Consider the following 23,410-nt stretch of genomic DNA (forward strand, 5'->3'; position numbering starts at 1 on the left):
CAAGTCCATGCAGAAGGAAAAGGTGCTCAAGGTCCACGGACGGTTTATGCCTGGACAGGAGCCGCTTCTGTCCTGAGCTCCCCCAGTTAATGGAGCTAGCAAATTATCTTTTCCCCCCATTTGCAAATTTTTTCCTTCCCCAAGGCCCGGAGGATGGCTCTAGGGGCTCGACAGGGCCTATCTCAGGCCCAGGGATTCAGCCGCTGAAGCCGGCTTGGGGATGCGGGGGTGTGGTAATATATAAGCAAGTAGTTAGCTTTTGCCGAGAGCGCTGTTCTCCTCAGGCTCCGGAGGTGTGAGTAGGCTGTGTGGCTGGCTGTTTCTCCCTGAGGAAACTGCAGTCAAAGCCTGCCGCAGCTGCCGCTCCAGGAATGGTGCCTGAGGGTTCCCCGCGATTCAGGTCTGGTAACTTCTCTCCCCTTCTGAACAGTCTCTTCCTCCCCCTCCCCCTCAGTTCCTTTTCTAAGTTTGCCTTTGAAGCTCAGGGCTCCCGGCTTGTCACAAATACACTCATTTCACTTGTCTTTTTGGGTCTTTGTTGTAAAGAGGGCTCGCCGGAAGCGTCCATCTATTCCGCCATCTTGGCTCCTCCTGTCTAAGGAGCATTCTTGCTGTACTTCTTCCAAGACAGATCTGTTCATTCTTTTGGTAGTCCATGGTATATTCAATATTCTTTGCCAGTACCATGATTCAAAGACATCAATTCTTCCTCGATCTTCCTTATTCATTATCCAGCTTTCGCGTGCATAGGAGGCGACTGAAAACACCATGACTTCGTTCAGGTGCACCTTAGCCTTCAAGGTGAAATCTTTGCTTTTTAACGCTTTAAAGAGGTCTTTTGCAGTAGATTTTCACAACACAGTGTGCCCTTTGGTTTCTTGACTGCTGCTTCCACTGGTGTTGTGAATCCAAGTAAAATGAAATCCTTTACAGCTTCAATCTTTTCTCTCTTTATCATGATGTTGTTTATTGGTCCAGTTGTGAGGATTTTTGTTTCCTTTTTGTTGAGATGTAATCCATATTGAAGGCTGTAGTTTTTTTGTATTGTACTTTAGATGAAGTTTTACAGAGCAAACTAGTTTCTCATTAAACAGTACATGTATTGTTTTATGATATTGGTTAACAGTCCCATGACATGTCAGCACTCTCCTTCTCGACCTTTGGTTCCCTATTACCAGCTGGCATTTCCATGTCAGTGCATTGTTACAAACCTTTTTGAATGATCTTCAGCAAAATTTTACTTGCATGTGATATTAGTATTATTCAATTATTTCCGCATTCGGTTACATCACGTTTCTTTGGAATAGGCACAAATATGGATATCTTCCAGTCAGTTGGCCAGGTGGCTGTCTTCCAAATTTCTTGGCATAGACTAGTGAGCACTTCCAGTGCTGCATCTGTTTGTTGAAACATCTCAATTGGCATTCCATCAATTCCTGGAGCCTTATTTTTTGTCAATGCCTTCAGTGCAGGTTGGACCTCTTCCTTCAGTACCATCCGTTCCTGATCGTATGCTACCTCCTGAAATGGCTGAACGTTGACCAATTGTTTTTGTTATAGTGATTCTATATATTCCTTCTATCTTCTTTTGAAGCTTCCTGCGTTGTTTAATATTTTCCCCATAGAATCCTTCAATACCGCAACTCGTGGCTTGAATTTTTTCTTCAGTTTTTTTCAGTTTGAGAAATGCTGAGCGTGTTCTTCCCTTTTGGTTTTCTAACTCTAGGTCTTTCCACATGTCATTATAATACTTTACTTTGTCTTCTCGAACTGCCCTTTGAAATCTTCTGTTCAGTTCTTTTACTTCTTCATTTCTTCATTTTGCTCCAGCTACTCAGCTTTCAAGATCAAGTTTCAGAGTCTCTTGTGAGATCCATTTTGGTCTTTTCTTTCTTTCCTGTCTTTTTAATGACCTTGTGCTTTCTTCGTGTATGATGTCCTTGATGTCATTCCACAACTCGTCTGGTCTTCCGTCATTAGTGTTTAACACATCAAATCTGTTCTTGAGATAGTCTCTAAATTCAGGTGGGATATGTTCAAGGTCCTACTTTGGTTCTCATGGACTTGCTCTAATTTTTTTCATTTTCAGCTTAAACTTACATGTGAGCAATTGATGGTCTGTTCTGCAGTTGGTCCCTGGTTTTGTTCTGACTGATGATATTAAGCTTTTCCATCGTCTCTTCCTACAGAGGTAGCAGATTCGATTCCTGTGTATTCCATCTGGCGATGTCCATGTGTATAAAAAAATGTGTATAGTCGCCGTCAATGTTCTTGAAAAAAGTTATTTTCAATGAAGAAGTTGTTGGTCTTGCAAAATTCTATCATGCGATCTCCGGCATCATTTCTGTAACCATGGCCACATTTTCCAACTACTGATCCTTCTTTGTTTCCAACTTTAGCATTCCAATCACCAGTAATTATCAGTGCATCCTGATTGCATGGGACATAGATTTATGTTATTCTACTAGTGTTTTTGCACTGAAATATATTTTAACTTTGATTGTATGATTGCCTTACACATACATGAGCTTTTCACAATATGCCAAAGATGTGAAATGTATTGCTTCAAAATACATCTCAATTAGGGTAATTAAATATTGACAACATTTTCATAGTATTTGATTTTTTCCCTGATTAAACATCACAGAGCACTGGATGTCATTCACATATTATAGATCAGCCAATAAACCAGTAATTTTTAGCTTATTAACGAGTAGGCCAAAAAAAATTGGGAAAATGTAAATGTAAAAGAGTTTTAAGAAACTATAAAGATGCATAAGGCCTAACTCAAATTATGCATAATAGATCATATGGGTACAATGGCAGACAACCGGAGTTTGTGTCTTAACTCTTCCTACTTACTTACAATGCTTCTGTGCACCTCAGTTTTCTCATCTGTAATATAGACTTAATAATACCTCTATTACAGACAGACATGTGATAATTAAAATAATTCACGTAAAGCATATGGCACAGTGCCTGGCATATGGTAAACAATTTCCTGCTATGTATTAGTGTGAGTATGCTTATGTATGTATATGTACCTGTGTATGTGTATTTGTATGTATGTGTATGTATCTATTCATAATATGTATACATATTCACATTGATTTTCATATTCTTCAGCCCTCCTTTGGTATACTACTACAGTGTATGTATTTCAGCTAACAGCTATTTGTGCTGTCATAGTGGATAACATAGCAGAGACCGAGTCAGCTGGAGAAATTTGCCTCAAATGGTGCATCTTCTATTAACAGACCTGTAACATCTGTAGCAGCATGTCTAATGATTGCCTCACAGATACTACTTCTAACCTGCATAGGGAATTGTTGCAAAGAATTCAGATCCCCTCCTACCTCTTCTCTCAGTACTTGAGCAATCTCTTGATATCATATACAGCTTTGTAAATGCCCCTTAAGTGTTTCTTTGTCTCCATAAGGTTGTTATGCATAACTAATTTTTAAGCTCTCAGAGAACAAAGACTATATATGTCACACATACAATTTCAGTAGCACCTACTATAAGCCTTCCCACACCTTAGACACTGAATAAATCATGAGGTCTGATGGGATCCTGAAACTAACCCATAATTCAAGAAAGTGAGAAAGGCTAAAGATCATCCCGGCTCTGGACCCACATTAGTCTAGAAGGTTCAAGAAATCAATGAACAGCAGGATAGAATCGTGGTTAGTAAGTAGAGAAACTACAAAGCCAGACTACCCAGGTTTGAATCCTAGTGGGAGATACTCTCAGGTTGTCCCAGATTTCTAAATAGCCAGAGGGCCGTTAGATAAAGGGTACCAATCACTAAGTGTGATTATTCCATGAATATCACATCCTTCTGATCAGATCCTGAACATATTAGCACATGGAAAGTAGTTTTTATTACTTACAAATTGAGGCAGACAGCATAAAACAGACAAGCAGTCCCCCTTGGCTCAAAGCCGTCCATGTGGAGATGGAAAACTTCTACGTACTCCCTGCTATGCACCATAGACAAGGGACTCTAAGGGACAAGTTACATGACACGCCAGTCCCCCCTGGCTTCTGGAAGCTGTCCCAGGGGAGAAAGAGAACTCTTTCGTGCATGCCTGCTCCTGGCATCTTGGGTGAGGGTTTAGGTGGGCTGAGAATCTCTGCTATGCTGCCTGCCACTAACACCATCGCTGAGGGATACCCTGAGGTCCCCTGCCCAGTCATTTTTATACCCCAAAGCTCACATGACATACTACATGGCCAAACATCAGACCTCGGAAAGTGGAGGGGCTGTTGGTTTGTTCTGAGGCCTCATCGTGCCCTCCTCCCTTCCTGGGGTCTGTTGCCAAGGTGGTAAGTTGGGAACTCCCAATTCATTTGCACATATGTATGTGTTGCCTGGCTGTTTTAGAAAACCAGGGGCACCTTAATTCCTCAGGCTATTTTCAAAAACCAAAGACAAAAGGCCCAACCTAGTTCTTTGTCCCAAACCTAACACTGCAACTTACGTCATGAAAGAACATACCAAAACTAAACCAAACCCATTGCTGTTGAGCATCCCTCAAAAAAGACAAGGAGTGTGGTGTAACTGAACCGTAGGGTTAGTTGCAGGGATTGGCAGAATAAACTGGTAGTAGGTGGTGGAAAGCCATCTGTCTCATGCCAACGAATTTGAGCATTATGATATGTAATAGAAAATCTCTCCTAATACCCTTGTGAATTTTTTTAATCCTTAAAATAGTGATGAATGGATTTAAGTAGTGTCATAAAATGAAGTAAAGCAGTAGCTAATAAAGCATCTTGTAAATTGTAAAGTCCATTTTGATTTAGAGAAAACTATTTGAATTATAGAATAATTTTAAGGACCCATGTTTTTATTTATCTCTAGTATATATAGGAGCCCTGGTGGTAAGGCGAGGAGCCCTGGTGGTAAGGCGAGGAGCCCTGGTGGTGCAGTGGTTAAATGCTCGTCTGCTAAGGTCAGCAGTTAGAACCTACCAGCTGCTCTGTGGGAGGAAGATGTGGCAGGCTGCTTCTGTACAGATTTACAGCCTTGGAAACCCTATGGGGCAGTTCCACACTGTCCTATAGGGTTACTAGGAATCGGAATTGACTTGACAGCAAGGGGTTTGGTTTTGGTTAGTATATATAGGAGCTCAAACTAAGTTAACAGGAGTCATTCTTTCAAACCATTGCCTAGTAAAAAGGTCCTTAATGACCAAATATGGCTAAATTGTAATTAGCATATCAATTGTTTATATGTAAATTGATACTTATAAAGTACTTGAAGGGATTTGGAAATTTTGTTCTCTTAAGCATTTTAAATATTCTCCTCTTAATCTTATCATGTTATTAGTTTTATATCAATGGCACCTAACAACAATATGGGGAAGAGGGTTGCTAAAAAAAGGTAAACATCAATCCTAGTCCCTAGGCAACTATGATGAATTCAGAATTAGTCAGTTTTTAATTTATCAGCAAGTATATATTACTTAACATCTGCGAGTCAGATTCTATCCTAAGTAGCAGGGGTTCAGAGACATGACAGAGCACATCCCTGTCCCCACATAATTCACAGTCTAGATGGGGAGACCAAGATGAAAACAAATAATCACATTAAAGCTTCTTGAGTTGGATAATGGTGGTGTATACAGGGTGCTGGGGGAACACAGTGGAAGGAAGAAGGCTATCAGGGAAACTTTTATTTTTAGGTTGTGCTTTGAAGGATAAATAGTACTTTTCCTGGTGGACAAGGAGCCTAGGCTGTGTAGTTCATATCCTAGGTATTGGGCAGCAGTTTCTCCATCAAGCTAACTCTGGGTCATGGAGACTCACGTGCATCAGGGTGGAACGATACTTCATAACATTTTCAGTGGCTGATTTTTCAGACTTTTCTTCCAAGGTGCCTCCTGGTGGCCTTGAACCTACAAACTTTCAGTTAGCAGCTGAGCAGATTAACCATTTGCACCACCCAGGGACTCCAGCTCTTTAAAAAGCTGAAAGAAATGAAGGATATGCCAAAGTCTCAGAACTGCAAGAAATTACAACTGTACGGCCCTAGGTTAGGATGTGAAGGGACAAGGTGGGATATGAGGCTGGGGAGTTGCACAGCTGCCAGATGAGGAAAGGTCCTGAGAGAGAAGAGTTGGACCTTTTATATGGTATAGAAGTCATTGACAGGCTCTGAGCAGAAGAGGCCCATGATTAGACTTCGGCTTTAGAAAGAGACTTCTGGGAGCAATCTGGAGGAAGAGGCTAAAGCAGTGATTTTTGTTTCTTTTTCTATGCAGAGAAAAGTTTTCCAAATCTTGTAGATAACTAAGATAGATAAAAGATAAACCAGTTGCTTTTGAGTCCATTCCAACTCCTGAAAACGCCGTGTGTGTCAGAGTTGAACTGTGTTCCGTAGGGTTTTCAACGTTTGTAATCTTCTGAAAGTAGGTCATCAGGCCTTCTTCTGAGGCACCTCTGGGTGGACTCAAACCTCCAGCTTTTCAGTTAGCAGCTGACCACATTAACTGCACCACCCAGGGACTCCAAATAGAAAAAACCAGATAAGAGTAATAGATTTATTAGGATAAATGTCTAAGCTCAAATCTATAACATTTATTTACTATGAAGTCAATGAAAAATAGGCAACTTTGAATTCAGAAGTGTGAAATTGGAGCCTATAGATTAAAGCTGTATGTTACATCAGCCTCAGCATCAAAATTATATCTGTATTTATTACTGTGCCACATTGAGACAATTCTGATTTGCGGTGATGAGTTGTTGTAAATAATAGCAGCTTTGAACAGGACACCTTGCCATGTCAGGGCACTCCTCAGTTGAACTGTTGTAGGGAAAAAGAAAAAAAAAAAGGACTGAGTGGGAAAACAAATTCTTAATAGTCACACGGTTTATATTCTTTACTATAAATATAGGCATTCAAAACTTAAAAGAAATGCTGAAATAATACTACGTTATTACATCTCTATGTAGTCACATTTTGTTTCTGTGCATGTGGCAGACAGTAAATATCTGTTGAATTAAACTGATTAAGAACAAAGTAAAGATTTGACCAACAAAGATGAAATCACAAGGATTTAAAGTCAAAAGTAACCCTACCCGACAGCAAGACATGCCTTCATTGGCATTTGTCCGCTGGTCCAACTTTCAACCCTGATTTATAATTTTGACCTATTGGAGAATTTAGAGAGATACCATGTCTCGGGAAAAGGGGTCATGCTTTAAGAAAAAAAAAGACTCCTATAAATTTGTATGGGGTTAGAAGGTGTTCCTCTCTAGTCCCATTATAAACTGCTGCTAAGAAGGGTTCAGAACAAACCTATTCAAATCTTAACTGCTTTTCAAAGCCTAGATCAAATTTCACCTTCTTTGTGAAACAGACTGATACCTCACGATTTCCTGAGGGCCTCACATATGCCAGAACAGCACTAGATGCCAGAGATACAAACTTGTAAAAGAGAGTCCTCGTCAGCTCTCATCTAAATTCCTAGCATCTACTGTTACCCATTTACTATTTAATCGTGTATTTCCATGTATATATGAAACTCTAAGTCCCATGATAGTGAAGTTCCTGTGACTTTAACTCAACATACTTTTATTGGCAACGAACTTTGTGGCAGGTCCCATGCTACCTTTAACAAAGATGTAGGAAAAAGCCTTCAAGTAGCTTACAGTCTAACCTGTATAAACCCCAGAAGACTACTATAGTGTACCCATGAGTAGCCAATTAGCTGTGTAGGCACATTATTTAATGCTCTGTCCAGATTTAAAAAATGATATTAAAAAGTATATTCTCTTTTCCTAATGTGAATGTGTCATGTTAGGTTTCACTTTCTTCTTGAGACCATGCTGATGCCACATGAGAAACATTTAGGTCCAACTCCAGTCATACTTTATATCCTAGAATGGACTATTACGCTAACCAGAATTTTATTACGCTAATCATTACAAGTCATTCATGTTATGGATGTATAGGACTGAACCGCCGACCTTTTGGTTACCAGCCAAACTCTTAACCAGTCTGCCACCAGGGTTTCCTTTCACACATTTTTTTTTTATATATATTAAACGGAGCCCTGGTGGCACAGTGGTTAAGAGCTCACACCACTAACCAAAAGGTCAGCAGTTCAAATCCACCAGCCAACTCCTTGGAAACCGTATGAGGCAGCTCTACGCTAGGGTCACTATGAGTCAGAATTGACTTGAGGCCAGTGGGTTTGGTTTTTCAGTTTATATATTAAACATTCTCATTGTTACTTGGAACATGTGAGAGGGAAAAATCTTTAATTTTCTATTCATGGGAATGTTTTGTTATTGTTCTTATTGTGTTTTTTCTCTCTTCCTTTTAGTGCTTACCATTATGCAACTGCCATATTTGATGATGTGTCATTTGATTTAGTATCACTGACTGGGATCAGTTCTTGTTCCAGATGTCTATATTTTCTTTTTTGTTGTTGTTACTGTGTGTGTGTGTGTGTGTGTGTGTGTGTGTGTAGTGCTTTAGGTGAAGCTTTACAGAGCAAATTAGTTTCGCGTTAAACAATTAATACACATACTGTTTTGTAACATTGGTTGCCAACCCCACAACTTGTCAGCCCTCTCCCCTTCTCGACCTTGGGTTCCCCATTTCCATTCATACAACCTTACTGTCCTCTCCTGACTTCTCATCCTTGCCCCTGGGCTGGTGTCCTCATTTAGTGTCATACGCATGGTCGAGCTGCTTGTATTATTGTTGTTTTATGGGCCTGTCTAATCTTTGGCTGAAGGGTGAACCTGAGAAGTGACTTCAGTACTGAGTTAAAAGGGTGTCCAGGGGCCATACTCTTGGGGTTTCCCAAGTCTCCATCAGACCAGTAAATCTCGTCCTTTTTTTGTGAGTTTGAATTTTGTTCTACGTATTTTCCAGCTCTGTTCAGGACCCTCTATTATGATCGCTGTCAGAACACCCAGCGGTGGTAGCCAGGCACCATCTAGTTATGCTGGACTCAGTCTGGTGGAGGCTGTGGTAGTTATGGTCCATTAGTCCTTTGGGCTAATCTTTCCCTTGTGTGTTTAGCTTTCTTCATTCTTCCTTGCTCCCAAAGGCGTGAGACCAGTGGAGTATCTTAGATGATCGATCACAAGCTTTTAAGATCCCAGACACTACTCACCAAAGTAGAATGTAGACCATTTTCCTTATAAACTATGTTATGCCAATTAAGCTAGCTGTCCTCCAAGACCATGATCCCCAGGCTTCAGCCCAGTAACTCAATTCCTATGGGAGTTTGGATGTGTCTATGAAGCTTCTGTGATTTTGCCTTGGTCAAATTATGCTGGCTTCCCAGTATTGTGTACAGTCTTACCCTTTACCAAAATTACCACTTATCTATTGTCTAGTTAGTGTTTTTCCCTCCCCACCCCTCCCCTCCCTCGTAACCATCAACGATAGTTTCTTTCTATATGTAAACCTTTTCATGAGTTGTATAATATAGTCTCATACAGTATTTGTCATTTTGTGATTGACTTATTTCACTCAGCATAATGCCCTTCAGATTCATCCATGTTATGAGGTGTTTTGTAGATTCATCATTGTTCTTTGTCACTGCATAAGTATACCATTGTTTGTATGTACCATTATCCATTCATCTGTTGATAGGCACTTAGGTTGTTTCTGTCTTTTTGCTTTTGTGAATAATGTTGCAGTGAACATGGGTGTGCATGTGTCTATTCATGTGATGGCTTTTATTTCTTTAGGATATATTCCTAAGAGTGGGATTGTATGGTATTCCTAGTTTTTTAAGGAAGCGCCTTATCATTTTCCAAAATGGTTGTACCATTTTGCATTCCCACCAGCAATGCAGGAGTTCCAGTCTCCACGCAGCCTCTGCAACAATTATTTTGATTCATGCCAGTAATGTCAGGGTGAGATGGTATCTCATTGTAGTTTTGATTTGCATTTCTCTAATGACTAGTGATTGCAAACATTTCCTCTCGTGTCTGTTAGCTGCCTGAATGTCTTCTTTGAAGTGTCTGTTCATATCCTTTGCCCATTTTCTAATTGTGTTATCTGTCTTTTTATTGTAGAGTCGTTGGATTTCCCTATAGATTTTAGAGATTAGACCTTTGTTGGGTATGTCACAGACAAAAATTTATCCCCAGTCTGTAGGTTCTCTTTTTAATCTTTTAGTGAAGTCTTTTGATGAGCGTAACTACTAACTTTTAGAAGATCAGATGTCTATATTTTCTTGATGCATGCATTTGTTTTTCTTTAAAAGAAAAATCAGCAATTAAATTGCCAGTGACATACCAGTAGAACCAGTCTTAATGGACATGTAGAGATAACTTTTCTTCCCTCAAATTCTGTAAATTATCCTCCACTATGGTACCTTTTGAGGTCCCTGTGTGGTGCAATTGGTTAATGATCTCAGCTGCAATCCAGAAGGTTGGAGTTTCAGGTCCACCCAGAGACACCTCAGAAGAAATGCCTGGCAATCTACTTCCAAAAAACCAGCCAGTGCAAACCCTATGGAGCACAGTTCTACTCTGACACACATAGGGTCACCACGAGTCGGAATTGACTCAAGGGTAACTAGTTATAGTGCCTTTTAAATGCTCCTCAACAACAGTAGGCTACTGACTGCTGAAGACTTGGCTACTGCCTAAGATATGTTTTCAGCTGTTGTCTTTTCTAAGTAATTATTTGTCAGAAAGGAAGAAGAATGGAAGAAAGTATCCATTTTAACACCTCTTGAAATGGGAGTGTTAGTTGACTATGTATACTGTATCACTTTGTACCCATTCAGCTTCACTAATCACAATGCTAAGTGACCTTTTACTTAGTCGGCATTAAACTTGTGCTGCTTGACCTTTGAGCTTCAAGCAGGCCCTTCCCCAGCACTGTGCTGTATCTTTAGTACTGAACTCTTGAATCATTATCTATCTTGAGGATCTGCCTTGCGTTAGAGGTACTCTGACATTTGCTAAGACTTCCCTTTGGACTTTGCAGACATTTCCAAATCATGACAGTGTCATTTGATATCTTGGTTTTAAACATCATCAGTAGCTTGTGCTGAAGAACCTGAACTAAAAAGAAAAGGGTAAAAGAAAAACAGGACTGTTTCCACTGTGTTTATTTTTTAAATGGCATGGAAACATACTTAGAAAGTTTTTTCACTATGAATAAAGCCATCAAACCATGAATATTTTTCAAGGAAGCATAGTATAAATTAGAAAACCAACAGCAGAAAAGATAAAAGGTAGCTCATTTGAAAAAGGGCCTATCTTTATTTATTTTTTTAAACTGTACTTTAGATGAAGGTTTACTGAACAAACTAGCTTCTCATTAAACAATCAGTACACATATTGTTTTGTGACATTGGTTGCCAACCCCACAACATGTCAACACTCTCCCCTTCTCATCCTTGCCCTTGGGCTGGTGTGTCCCTTTAGTCTCGTTTTGTTTTATGAGCCTATCTAATATTTGGATGAAGGGTGAACCTCAGGAGTGGCCTCATTACTGAGCTGAAAGGGTGTCCGGGGGCCATACTCTGAGGGTTTCTCCAGTCTCTGTCAGGCCAGCAAGTCTGGTCTTTCTGAGTTAGAATTTTGTTCTACATTTTTCTCCAGCTCTGTCCAGGACCCTCTATTGTGATCCCTGCCTGTCAAAGTAGTCAGTGGGGGTAGCCGGGCACCATCTAGTTGTATTGGACTCAGTCTGATGGAGGCCGTGGTAGATGTGGTCCATTAGTCCTTCGGACAAGTCTTTCTCTCATATCTTTGGTTTTCTTCATTCTTCCTTGTTCCTGATGGGGTGAGACTAGTGGAGTATCTTAGATGGCCTCTCATAAGCTTTTAAGACTCTACTCACCAAAGTAGAATGTAGAACATTTTCTTAATAGACTATGTTATGCCAATTGAACTAGATGTTCTCTGAGACCATGGTCTCCACGCCCTCCGATCAGCAATTTGGTCCCTCAGGGAGTTTGGTTGTGTCTATGGAGCTTCCATGATCTTACCTTGGACAAGTTGTGCTGAAAGAGGGTCTACCTTTCGATAGACCTTGCATTTAATAAAGCCAATCTAATAAAACCTTACAGCTCCTTAGAAGCAAAGGTGGCAAAACTATATCTCACATACTTTGGACATGTTATCAGGAGGGACCAGTACTTGGAGGAGGACATCATGCTTGGTAAAGTGGAGGGTCAGCGAAAAAGAGGAAGACCCTCAACAAGATGAATTGACACAGTGGCTGCAACAGTGGGCTCAAGCATAACAACAATGGTGAGGATGGCGCAGGGCCAGGCAGTGTTTCATTCTGTTGTACGTATGGTTGCTATGAGTCAGAACCGACTCGAGGGCACCTAACAACAACAATGTAAGCTATTGTTTAAACTTTAATTTTACGTTTGATACTCATAAGAAACATGTAAACATAGTAAGAGAGGCTTGCTCTCCTCATTTTGCAAGTGAGGAGACTGAGGATTAGAAAGGTTAAGTGACTTGTTCTAAGTGTCCTGGCTGAATGAAGCTAAATCAAAATTTGAACCTAGGGCTCCTAAGTCTAAATTTAATGCACTTTTCCACTACATCATGTTGCTTCTACATGCTCGTTTAGGCTATAGATGAGGAAGCCTGGTTGTGCAGTGCTTAAGTACTCGATTGCTAATTGAAAGGTTGGTTGTTCAAACCCACCAGCGGCTCCACAGAAGGAAGATGTGACAATCTGCTTCCATAAAGATTATAGCCTTGGAAACCCCACGGGGCAGTTCTACTCTGTCCTGTACGGTCCCTATGAGTCTGAATTGACTTGACGGCAAGGATTTTTTTTTTTTTTTTTTGGTTTTGGCTGTAGATGACAGGAACACCTAGGTAGCATTATTACTACCTACTCCAACACCACCACTTCGTGGTACAAATTCACACAGACTCCCTCCTCCCGCAAAGTAAGCACAGTTAGATTATGCAAATTAACTTTGTACTGGGCCTAAATAAAATCCTTAGAATTATATTTCCTCTGTGTTACCAAAGGAGACCTCACAGCACAGTGGTTAAGCCCTCCACTGCTAACTGTGTCAGGTCAGTGGCTCCAATGCATCAGCCACTCCACAGGAGAAAAATGTGGCAGTCTACTTTTGTAAAGATTACAGCCTTAGAAACCCCGTAGGGCAGTTCTCTTCGGCCCTACACAGTCACTGTGATTTGGAATCGACTCAACAGCCATGAGTTCTGTGTAATAAAGCAACTACAACTAACAGAATTTTTTTAAAATCTTTCCTTCATTACTTTCTGTTGACATAGCTATAGGAAAATTAGAATTCTGCTAATTGATTTTTTTTTAATTCATTATAACCCCTCATACAAGTGAGACATATCTGAGAAGACTAGAAATCTGTTTTATTTTACAATCTGAAAAGGGAATATTATAAAAATTAATAACACCTCCAGAGTAGGAAATAAAAGTTTAAAAAATTAAGTAATGATAAACATTAGACTCTTTAAATATGTTAGAGGCATACAGAATTACAAAGTAATCTGGAGGGGGGGACCAATTGGAAGGATTGTTGACAATGAAAGGTGCATTTTAAGGTATTTGGCAGATTAATTATTCGGTTTTATGGCGTCAGAGATAGGAAGGGCCAACAAACAAACACAGCCCCCCCCTCCAAAAAAGAAAATTGCCATCTAGTAGATTCCTACTCATAGCTACCCTATAGGTCAGAGTAGAGCTGTTCCCATAGGGTTTCCAAGGAGTGGCTGGTGGATTCAAACTGCCAACCTTTTGGTTAGTAGCTGAGCTCTTAACCCCTGCACCACCAGGGCTCCAAAGGGCCAACCGCATGTCTAAATCCAGCCTCATATTGCAATCTACTTTTCACCACTGTGAAGAAGAGTAAAATTTGTGGGGGAGGGGAGGGGAAACACATACTATCACTGCATGGAGCGTATTTTTTTTTTAATTAATTGGAGGATAATTTTACACTTAGTATTTCTCCTTCGGTTTTAAACATTATCACTTTAATTACTTTGAGGAAGTAGTTTATCCTATCAAAAAGTTAAGCAAACTGAAGTGCATGAATTTTCAGTTGAACACTAGCTGTTCCAAGTTCATTGAAAGTGAAATGCCAGGCTGCTGGGGATAAACTGCAGGATGCTCTCTTGAGGCTCATGAGTGGGCTGCAACGTGGCAGATGAGCTTCACTGTGGGGAAGGTATGCATTTAGGAAAAAAATGAAGGTAAAATAAGTCAGTCTGCATTCACAGACTGGCTGGCTCTGACTTACCAGTTGCAATCTTGAAAAGGGAGCTAGAAGTCACTGGTAACTGTTCCGTGAAAAGAATTTGCTCACAAAGGTGCTGTAGCCACAAAGGTCAAAATTCTGCTGGTCAGCATCAGCAAAGAGATTCGCATGCAAACAGAAAACATTCTACTACCTTACTACGAGATCAAGGTTCTTCAGACTTGATGAAATACTGTGAGTAATTCCGGTCGCTGCTGCTTTCAAAAAAAAGATGCTGCTGCTACATCCGGCTGTTGTTGTGGTTAGCTGCCATCATGTCAGCCCCCAACTCATGGTGACTCCATGCAGCACAGGAACAGATCGTCGCCACCTATAGGGTTTTCACTGGCTGATTTTTTCAGAAGTAGATCACTGGGCCTTTCTTCCTAGTCTGTCTGGGTCTGGACGCTCTGCTGAAAGTTGTTTAGCATCATAGCAGCATGCAAGCCCCCACTGACAGACACATGGTGGCTGTGCTTCAGGTGCATTGGCCAGAAATCAAACCTGGGTCTCCCACATGGAAGGCAAGAATTCTGCCACAGAACCACCAATGCCTCCACATCAGGCTAGAGAAGGCCATTTGTGATGAGCCTGGAAGTGGAGGAGATTCCCTCTCAGGAAAGGCTAAAACAGTTAGGGTTCTTATGTTGGAAAATATAAAGGCTGACTGAGGCTATACTCAGAGCCCATGAAATCATAAATGGTTTAGATAGGATATCGCAAACCTGTTTACCAAACCCAAGAGTACTGGAACTAAGGGGTACCCTTGAAATGTTACAGTGGTGAAGGATGGGGAAGAGAAAGTAATGGACTCACTTAACCCAGACGTTGTAAAGAAATAGCATGCTTAAAAAAACAAAATGATTCAGGTCAACTCATGTACTGTAGACACACAGTTGCTTCAGAAGAAAAGCAAAGGAAGACAAACCATTCCTTTCTACAAAGCATCCCTTGGTGATTCATACCAGAATCTTGAGGCTATATGAAAGCATGAGTGTGGTATTCTTCATGTTCTTATTTTAAAATGTATTAAAAATTAAAAAAAAATGCATTGAAAAGGTTAGTATTAAAGCTAGTAATGCATTTATGGATTACAAATCTTTTTATTTTTGTCCTACTTTTGACTTTAAAAAAAAAACAAACTTTTTTTTTTTTGACTTTACCTTTGTTTATATACAAAGTGCCATCCTATCAAAGTCAGGGACCTAGTAATGCAGTCTCAGTGCTTGTGGAGACTATCTGGTATGGTGGTTTAGGTTATGGATTTTGAAGCTGGACAGATGTCCACCACTTATTACCTGCCTGATCTTGAGCAAGCTGTTTAATTTATGGGAGGTTCACTCTCCTAATTTGTAAAATGGTTGCATAAAAGCTATCCTATAGGGTTGTCTGCATAATCAGTGATGTATAATACATTCAGGTCACTTAGCACCGCACATGACACCAGTAAATGCTAGTTAAATGGCAGCTGTTACTATTGTGGGCTAACTGAGCCATGTGTACAACCCTGGATTCAATAGGATGTGCCAAATGTGATTGACATAGGGTGAGCCTCCTTTTCCTAATAATATTTTTGAAATGTTTTTTAATCATCTTAAATATAGACTAACTTTTAGAAATGTAGATGAAACAATAAAATGTCTACTTATGATATTTATTTATACAGATGTATCCAAAATTGCATAAGGTATAGAATAATATTTTAGTGTAGAAATAATGCTTTTTCTTCCCACTGTCTCATTTTATCAAACATGTTTCTTCAAACTCTTTATATGCATTTCTGACATCCATGTTTCTATAACCACCAGTGCCAATTTTTTGAGACATCTAACACTTTTCTGGAGCACATTTTATCTAGTACATTATGTCCATCTAACTACTTAGAAATACAACACTTTAATCTGTGTGTCATACCGTCACTGTCATTTTTATCCCAAGCCACAAATATCTATTTGCATAGCACTAGGTCAGTTAGTTTTTTAAATTCATCCTATATGTGTATATTTGTCATCTTCTTTAGGCATTTGCTTCTTTAGGCATTGCAATTTTAAGTAATCATTTCAAAGGCTTGTTTACAATGATATCCAACACTCTGAGGTCATACCCTGTACGTAATTGTTAAATCTGTGTTAAATTTCATTGTCTTCACCCCTCCCCCATTCTGTAAATCTACCTTCATAAGCATCTCAAAGTCATGTAACTGTCATAGATTTATTTGTGTTCTCCAAAGAGTACATTAATGTTAAAAATAATTTAGAAAATACCCCTTAACATTAAAGACTTTGTAAGGACTTGAATGTAAGACATCTTTGTCTTTTCTGAGGGATATTTGGGAAGGAAGGCTGCCTTATACTTAAAGAAAAGAAATATAGATTTTCTTGAAACATTTATGCAATTAGATGTCTCTAAAATCATTCAATTTTTTAAAAATTACTCATTCCGTACATATGTATGAACCAAAGTTCTCATTGTTATAGGAGCTTTCAGACCTTGGAGACAATTCCATTCAAGGAAAAGTATATTGAACACCTACTATGTGCAAGGCATTTACAGAGAGAAAGATGTGAGTTGCAGCTCCTGTCCTCAACAGCTTGTAAGCTGTTCCAGGGGTATAAAATATACAGATATTTCTTCTACTTTGGTATGTTCCAAAAGAAAGCTACAAAGTGCTTTGGGGTTCACAGACAGGAGAAGCCATATCCAGTTGAAAGCTATCAGGAAGACTTTAGGAATTCAGTCACATTTGAGATAGAACTTAAAGGATGTGTAAGGTGTTCCCGGGCATTTGAAGTATAGCAATGAGAAAGAGGACTCAAGTCTACTAGGAGGGTGAAACTGTATGAGCAAAGTCATGGAAGAAGAAAAGCAAGAAGGATGTTCAGGAACAAAGAGTAGTCCATTTTAAATGTGACATAAATTTACGGGAACAATGGGGAAATGAGACTGGGTGGCAAGTGAGTTTAGGCTGTGTTGCAAAAAAAGGACTTGCTCTTGATTTTCTTATCTTTCTTCGAGTCAGCCCCAATTCATGGCAGCCCCATGCACATTGAACAAAACACTGTCCAATCCTGCACCATCCCTCTGATTGGTTGCAGATCAGACGATTGCAATCCATAGGAAAGGACTTCTAGGCTGGGTTAAAAAAAAAAAGGTTTATCCTGTAAGCAATTGACTATTGAGAACGATTATTAACTGGAGACTGAGTTACAGAATCAGATTTGTATTTTAGTCATCTTTCTAAATTGATTTCTGGAAGTAGCTGTGGAGCGACTGAAGGAGTCTCGAAGAGATATGAATAGATTGGAATGATTTTAGAGATAGATCACAGAAACTGGAGACCATTTGGATATTGGATTTAAATATCCAAGCCCATAGGATGGCATAGGAGGATCGAGAATGATTAGGCATATCACTATCCCATTTAGGAACAGATTTGTTGGAATAATCGACAAATGTGGTCATGTTTCTATTGGACATAATGTGTTTGAGGGGACTGCATACATTGTTCACAAGGCAGTTCACGTAGGGAAAAAAGGAGTTAAGAAAGTTTACATGTTTATATAGGTATATATATGTGTGTGTATACATATGTAAAATCATTACATGGGAAAATACACTTTTCACAAGCAAGTAAGGAAATGAAAATTAAAGTAACAGTAAGGAAACCCTGGTGGCGTAGTGGTTAAATGCCACAGTTGCTAACCAAAAGGTGGGCAGTTCGAATCCACCAGGCGCTCCTTGAAAACCCTGTGGGGCAGTTCTACTCTGTCCTGTAGGGTCGCTGTGAGTTGGAATTGACTTGACGGCAAGGGGTTTGGTTTTTGTTTGTTTTGTTTTTTGGTTAAGATAGCAACATGTGTTTATTATAATGTCTAAGCACAAAGTGAGATGTTGGAGGAGCTGTGGGGAAACAGGTACAGTTTGATGGTGATGTTATTGTATGACAATTCATGGAAATGTATACACAATGTTAAATGAAAGAATTAGATTGCAAGTGAGTATATGAACACTGATTATATCTGTAATAATGTGTGCTCGTTGACATATATTGGAAGAGGATTTGAAGGAATGTAAGTAGTTTAATGTTCATTTGCATTTTCTTTCTGGAACAGTTATTTAAGTGCGTACTAATTTGAAAAGAATGCAGTGAAAAATGATTCCCCATCACACCCCTAACACACACACACGGATGCATCTTTGCAAACTGGGGTGGAATCTGATGTTCATTGTCGGTGATATTGCACCGTTATGTATGAATCAGGAACGTAACTGAAGCTGTAGTTCCCTTCTTTCTCTCCCATAAGTCTGGTGAGGCATTTTTTGATCATTGTTTATTATAGTAATGAGAGAAGAAGAAATCTTTTTCTCATTTATTATAGTAATGAGAGAAGAGGAAATCTTTTTCTCATAAATTCTGGTAATCTGCATTTTAAATCTTTCTATAATATAAATTCCTCCCACCACACACACACACACACACACACACACTAAATATGTAAATACAGAAAGTGTAAGCTTTTTATTGCCTTACGCCCCCTCCTTTCCTCTCAATATGCAGTAGCTCTTCCTTGACCTTTACCTGTCAGTTTATAATTTTTTTCACCAAGGTCGATACAGTGAGATGTGTTTATTAAGCATCCACAGCTAAGGTTCAGATTTATACGCAGATAACACAGTGAATGAACTGCATGTCTGCTATGTGTCAAACATCATTGCCTGGCACTCGACACATGGAGTATCCTTTGATCTTGATAATAACCATTTGAGGTCTGAAACTTAACTATACAAAAGTTTTCCGATTCATCATATAACATTATTAAGACTGCGTTAGGATGATTGCAATACTAGCTTCTATGTGACTGCTGGAATGTTATGGAGATTGAAAATGTCTACCAGATGATAACCAATACTTCTTTTTAAAATTTTATTCATTTTGTTGTTGCTGTTGAGAATGTTGCAGTAAAACGTACACCAGTTCAGCAGTTTCTGCAGGTGCCAGTTAGTGACACTGATTGCATTCTTTGAGTTGGGCAACCATTCTCACCTCCTTTTTTGAGTTGTTGCTCCCCCATTAACATGAATTCACTGCCCCCTGAGGGATAACCAATATTTTAAGGTGGAGGCATTAGGGACTAGTGGTATGAATCATGTAGAAATGTTAATTGGAAAACCATCTTGTTTAAGAGAAGAAAAGAGGGAGTCTGGGAGAAAGGGGAATGATTTAGAAATAGGAATTGTGGCTTTATATAATGTAATGAGATTTTTTTACATAAAGCACGTAAGTACAAACATCCATCTCCTTTTGCTCTAGTCACACTATGTTTGGAGCTCGCAGGAATAAGAAAGCTGGATGAGGAAGAGAATTGTTCAGAGAAAATAATTAGAGTGGAAATCAATGAAAGGAACAGCATCTTATAATGTTTTAAAACAGATACCCAAAAGTAAGTGGCATAAAGAATGCAAGCAAAAAAGGTATTGCTTTCCAGTCAATTTCTAAATACATCTATTGACTATGTACAGCTCATTCAGATTCCAGAGAATAATTGAAAACACAGACTTTATGAAACAGCTCCCATTTAACTTGTTCACCTGACAGTTGGCTTTGAATTATGTTTTATTACCAATCAACCTAAATTAAAACACCCAGCTCACAGCAAATCTCTCAGATAGTGTCTCAAATACTAAAACACCTACTTGTGTAAATAACATTAAAGTTAGGACAAAGATTGACAAAAGCAGCAGTGGTGAACATTAACTTGATAGCAGCAGCTTTGAGCGCCTTCTATCCACAATGTGGGGCAAAATGAAATTACCGGAGAAGGCAGTACGGTTGACTTTTCTAACTTGCATTTAGAAATAGAGAGCTTTTAACTTTTCAATCTGAATTATGTAAAAGTCTAATGCCCTTAATAAACACACGATCTCAAATAGCAAGTATATAAATATATACGTATGTCCATATATGTATGCATATGTATGTATGTATATGTGTGTAGGTATGTATTCATGTCCATCCACCCACCCCAAAGTGCATCTAGCCCAGAAAACTCTGTTCTTTTCTTATCAAGTCTTTGTATAAATGTGTACTTAACCCTTTCAAGAGCTAATTATTTTCTGGTATCAAAAATCTTTTCTGCTTGAATCGATGAGAGATGGAGGGATTTGCAAATGTTTAGTCTAAGCAAAGGGAATATATAGGGATAAGCAGGCTTCAGGTTTATGATTGCATAGTGACTAGCTTTCACTGTCTTGGTAAAGGACAGACTAAGAGGGAACAAGCTGTACCAAATCCCAAGGTTGATGATGTGGTGAATCACCAAAAATTGCTGTGGAAGTGTAGGGAAGGTAACCATTCGATGAAAAATATCAACTTTTTGAGCCCAGAAGTCTAAACATGAGGGGATACATAGCAAGACTAGAGGGCTGTTTCCTATAATTTAACAGGAGGGCACTTTATTATTTAGTTAGTTATTAATTAATTGATTGATTGATTTTTCTGAACTTCTTCTCATAAGAGAAACCTCTCAGACCTAGCCTGTAGAAAATTTATCCTTGGCATTAAAACATGTATCCATCGCCATTGCTACCTGAGTTAGCATGCGTTTATATGTAGTTGGTTTATATATATATATGTATGTATGTATGTATACCAAGATGTGAAGACAGATTAGGTTCCTTCCCTTTTCCTCTACACTAATTAATTTACAATCTGAATGGGTGAGAATCTTTTGAATTATGTTGTATCTTATTAAACATAAGAGCAGCACATTTTATAAAAACGAACAGACTTTCATTCCAAATAATCATGAAATACAAGTTTAAAATTGAATAAGTCACAGTTGGTGGGCCTGGAAACAGGGATAATAGGTAATAATGGGATCATCCTGCTGACAATCTGAGTTTTTTCTTTAATGTTATACAGTGGTGGTAATGGGCAGGCGGTAAGGATGACTACCCAATCAAGAAAACACCAGTCTTAAAGTTCGCTCTTTTTTTTTTTTTTAAGTTTTCTTATAAGATATTCAATTCCATTTAAATATTGCAAACAGCTGAATTGCAAATGTTAACCTAAACATGAATAAAAAATGTTGATATTTTATTTAACCTAAAAATAATAATTATGAATAGGCTGCTTTTATGAATATTATATTTAAAATGTATCATTTTGCATTGAGAGTACAGAGGATAAGATATTCAATTCCATTTAAATATTGCAAACAGCTGAATTGCAAATGTTAACCTAAACATGAATAAAAAATGTTGATATTTTATTTAACCTAAAAATAATAATTATGAATAGGCTGCTTTTGTGAATGTTATATTTAAAATGTATCATTTTGCATTGAGAATACAGAGGATTGTCCCTGTTATTTTGTAATAAGAAAATTTGTTTTTGGTGCATTAAAAATACAATAGATGATTATTACAGTATAAGAGAAAAAGTTGTTTGCTTTTGACAGTCTGTCAGTAGATGAAGCCTAGGAAGAAAAGTATGGTAGCCGCTTTATATATTTAACAGTAGGAGAAGGACACAAACTCAGAGAAATTTTTCCAAGCTACAGTTATTAAAGAAATTCTTTTATAAAAGAGAGGCTGCTTTTTTTCCCCCTTCCATCTTTGCTTCCCTCTCAGAATCCATTGCTTTCATGTGGCATTCAAAGGGGAAAAAGCATTTGTGCATGGCAGCCTGGAACTTCTGTTAAACTGCCAACTGCTAAAATGGAGGAGGAGAATAGCCCCACTGAGGCAAATGCATTTTTATGCCCCTCTTTAATAAAATATTGTAAGGAATGCTAGAAAGTTTCCCCTCAGACTTTCATCTAAAGTTGTTAGATTGTAGCTGTGTGAAAGAATCATTATTGACTCCTGTCAGGCAGCTTTGGAGAGGAGGTGAAGAGACTTGTCTCCTGACTTTCTGTGCGCTTTGTCAAATCAGGCACTTTGAGCAGCAGTACGAAGTGAAGGCTGATGTCAGGGAATGCCTTGAAGCAGGAACTTGTGTTAGTCTCTGGTGATTTCCTTTTTTCTGTCTTTATTTCTTTATTATTATTTTTAAGGAATCAGATTGAATTGTAATATGATGGGAATATGACTAGACATAAACAAGTTTATTGCAGCCTCAGCAGCCATTACATATCATTACTGAAAGGAGGCAAGGGGCAAGGGGGACCATTTCATGTCAGTTTCATTCTTTTTAAGGACAAATGCATTCACTGATGAGAAATAAAACAGCATTTGTAAAACTTTAGAGACCAGTAATACTTTTATGCCTCCTTCTTTTCCTGTATGAAAACATGAGACTCTTTAATAGTCATCAGTGTAGACTGAAATAATAAATAATGTTGCAGTTGCTTTTAAGGACAGCAATTATGAAGAAACTGTGACTGATCAGAATCACTGTGTTTCTGTTTCAAAATGGTGTATCTTTTTCTTACCTAGATACATACCATTGCTAATGTACCACTTCTGCTAAAGTTAATGCCAAAATCCAATATTTCAAGGTGGTATGCATTTTATTCAGAAATATAAATTGAAGCAAACAGTAACCAAAAGAGAGCAAGAGTGACAATAATAATCTCTGATAAAATAGACTTTAAGTCAAAGTCCATTATAAAAGACAAAGAAGGGCATTATATAATGATTAAAGGGTCAATCTACCAAGAGGGCATAACCATAATAAATATTTATGTGCCCAAGGACCAACCAAACACCAAGCACACTGCCATCGAGTTGATTCCAACTCATAGTGACCGCATAGGGTTTCCAAGGTTATAAATCTGTATGGCAGCAGACTGCCACATGTTTCTCCCGTGGAGCCACTGATGGTTTTAAACCATTGACCTTTCAGTTAGCAGTCCATCACTTTAACCACTACACCATGAGGGCTCCTTAACCCAATGACAGTGATCCAAAATACATTAAAAAAAAAAAAAAAACTCTGACAGAATCGAAAAGAGAAATAGACAGTTCTCCAAAAATAGAAGCAAACCAAAAACCCAAATCTACTGCCGTCAAGTCAATTCCAACTCATAGCCATACAAAAATAGAAGCAGACATACCACTTTCGATGATGGACAGAACAACTAGAAAGAAACTCAACAAAGTTACAGAAGATCTAAATACAGTCAGCCAACTCGACCTCCTAGACATATACAGAACACACCACCCAA

The 23,410-nt window shown here is 38.7% G+C and overlaps 1 protein-coding gene across 7 annotated transcripts in view; it reads left to right on the forward strand.

Annotated features, from left to right (window-relative positions):
* Positions 1-23,410, forward strand: part of DIAPH2 (diaphanous related formin 2) — a 940,735-nt gene that overhangs the window by 882,722 nt on the left and 34,603 nt on the right. The window contains exon 28 of one of the 7 annotated variants that reach the window (XM_064277943.1): positions 19,552-19,681. The exons of the other annotated variants lie outside the window; for them this stretch is intronic. Coding sequence (XP_064134013.1) covers positions 19,552-19,658 — 107 coding nt within the window. The 3' untranslated portion in view covers positions 19,659-19,681. The remainder of the gene's footprint in view (positions 1-19,551; positions 19,682-23,410) is intronic. 7 annotated transcript variants of the gene reach the window in all.

The sequence above is a fragment of the Loxodonta africana genome, chromosome X (assembly GCF_030014295.1).
Source record: "Loxodonta africana isolate mLoxAfr1 chromosome X, mLoxAfr1.hap2, whole genome shotgun sequence".
In the NCBI taxonomy this organism is placed as follows: Eukaryota; Metazoa; Chordata; class Mammalia; order Proboscidea; family Elephantidae; genus Loxodonta; species Loxodonta africana.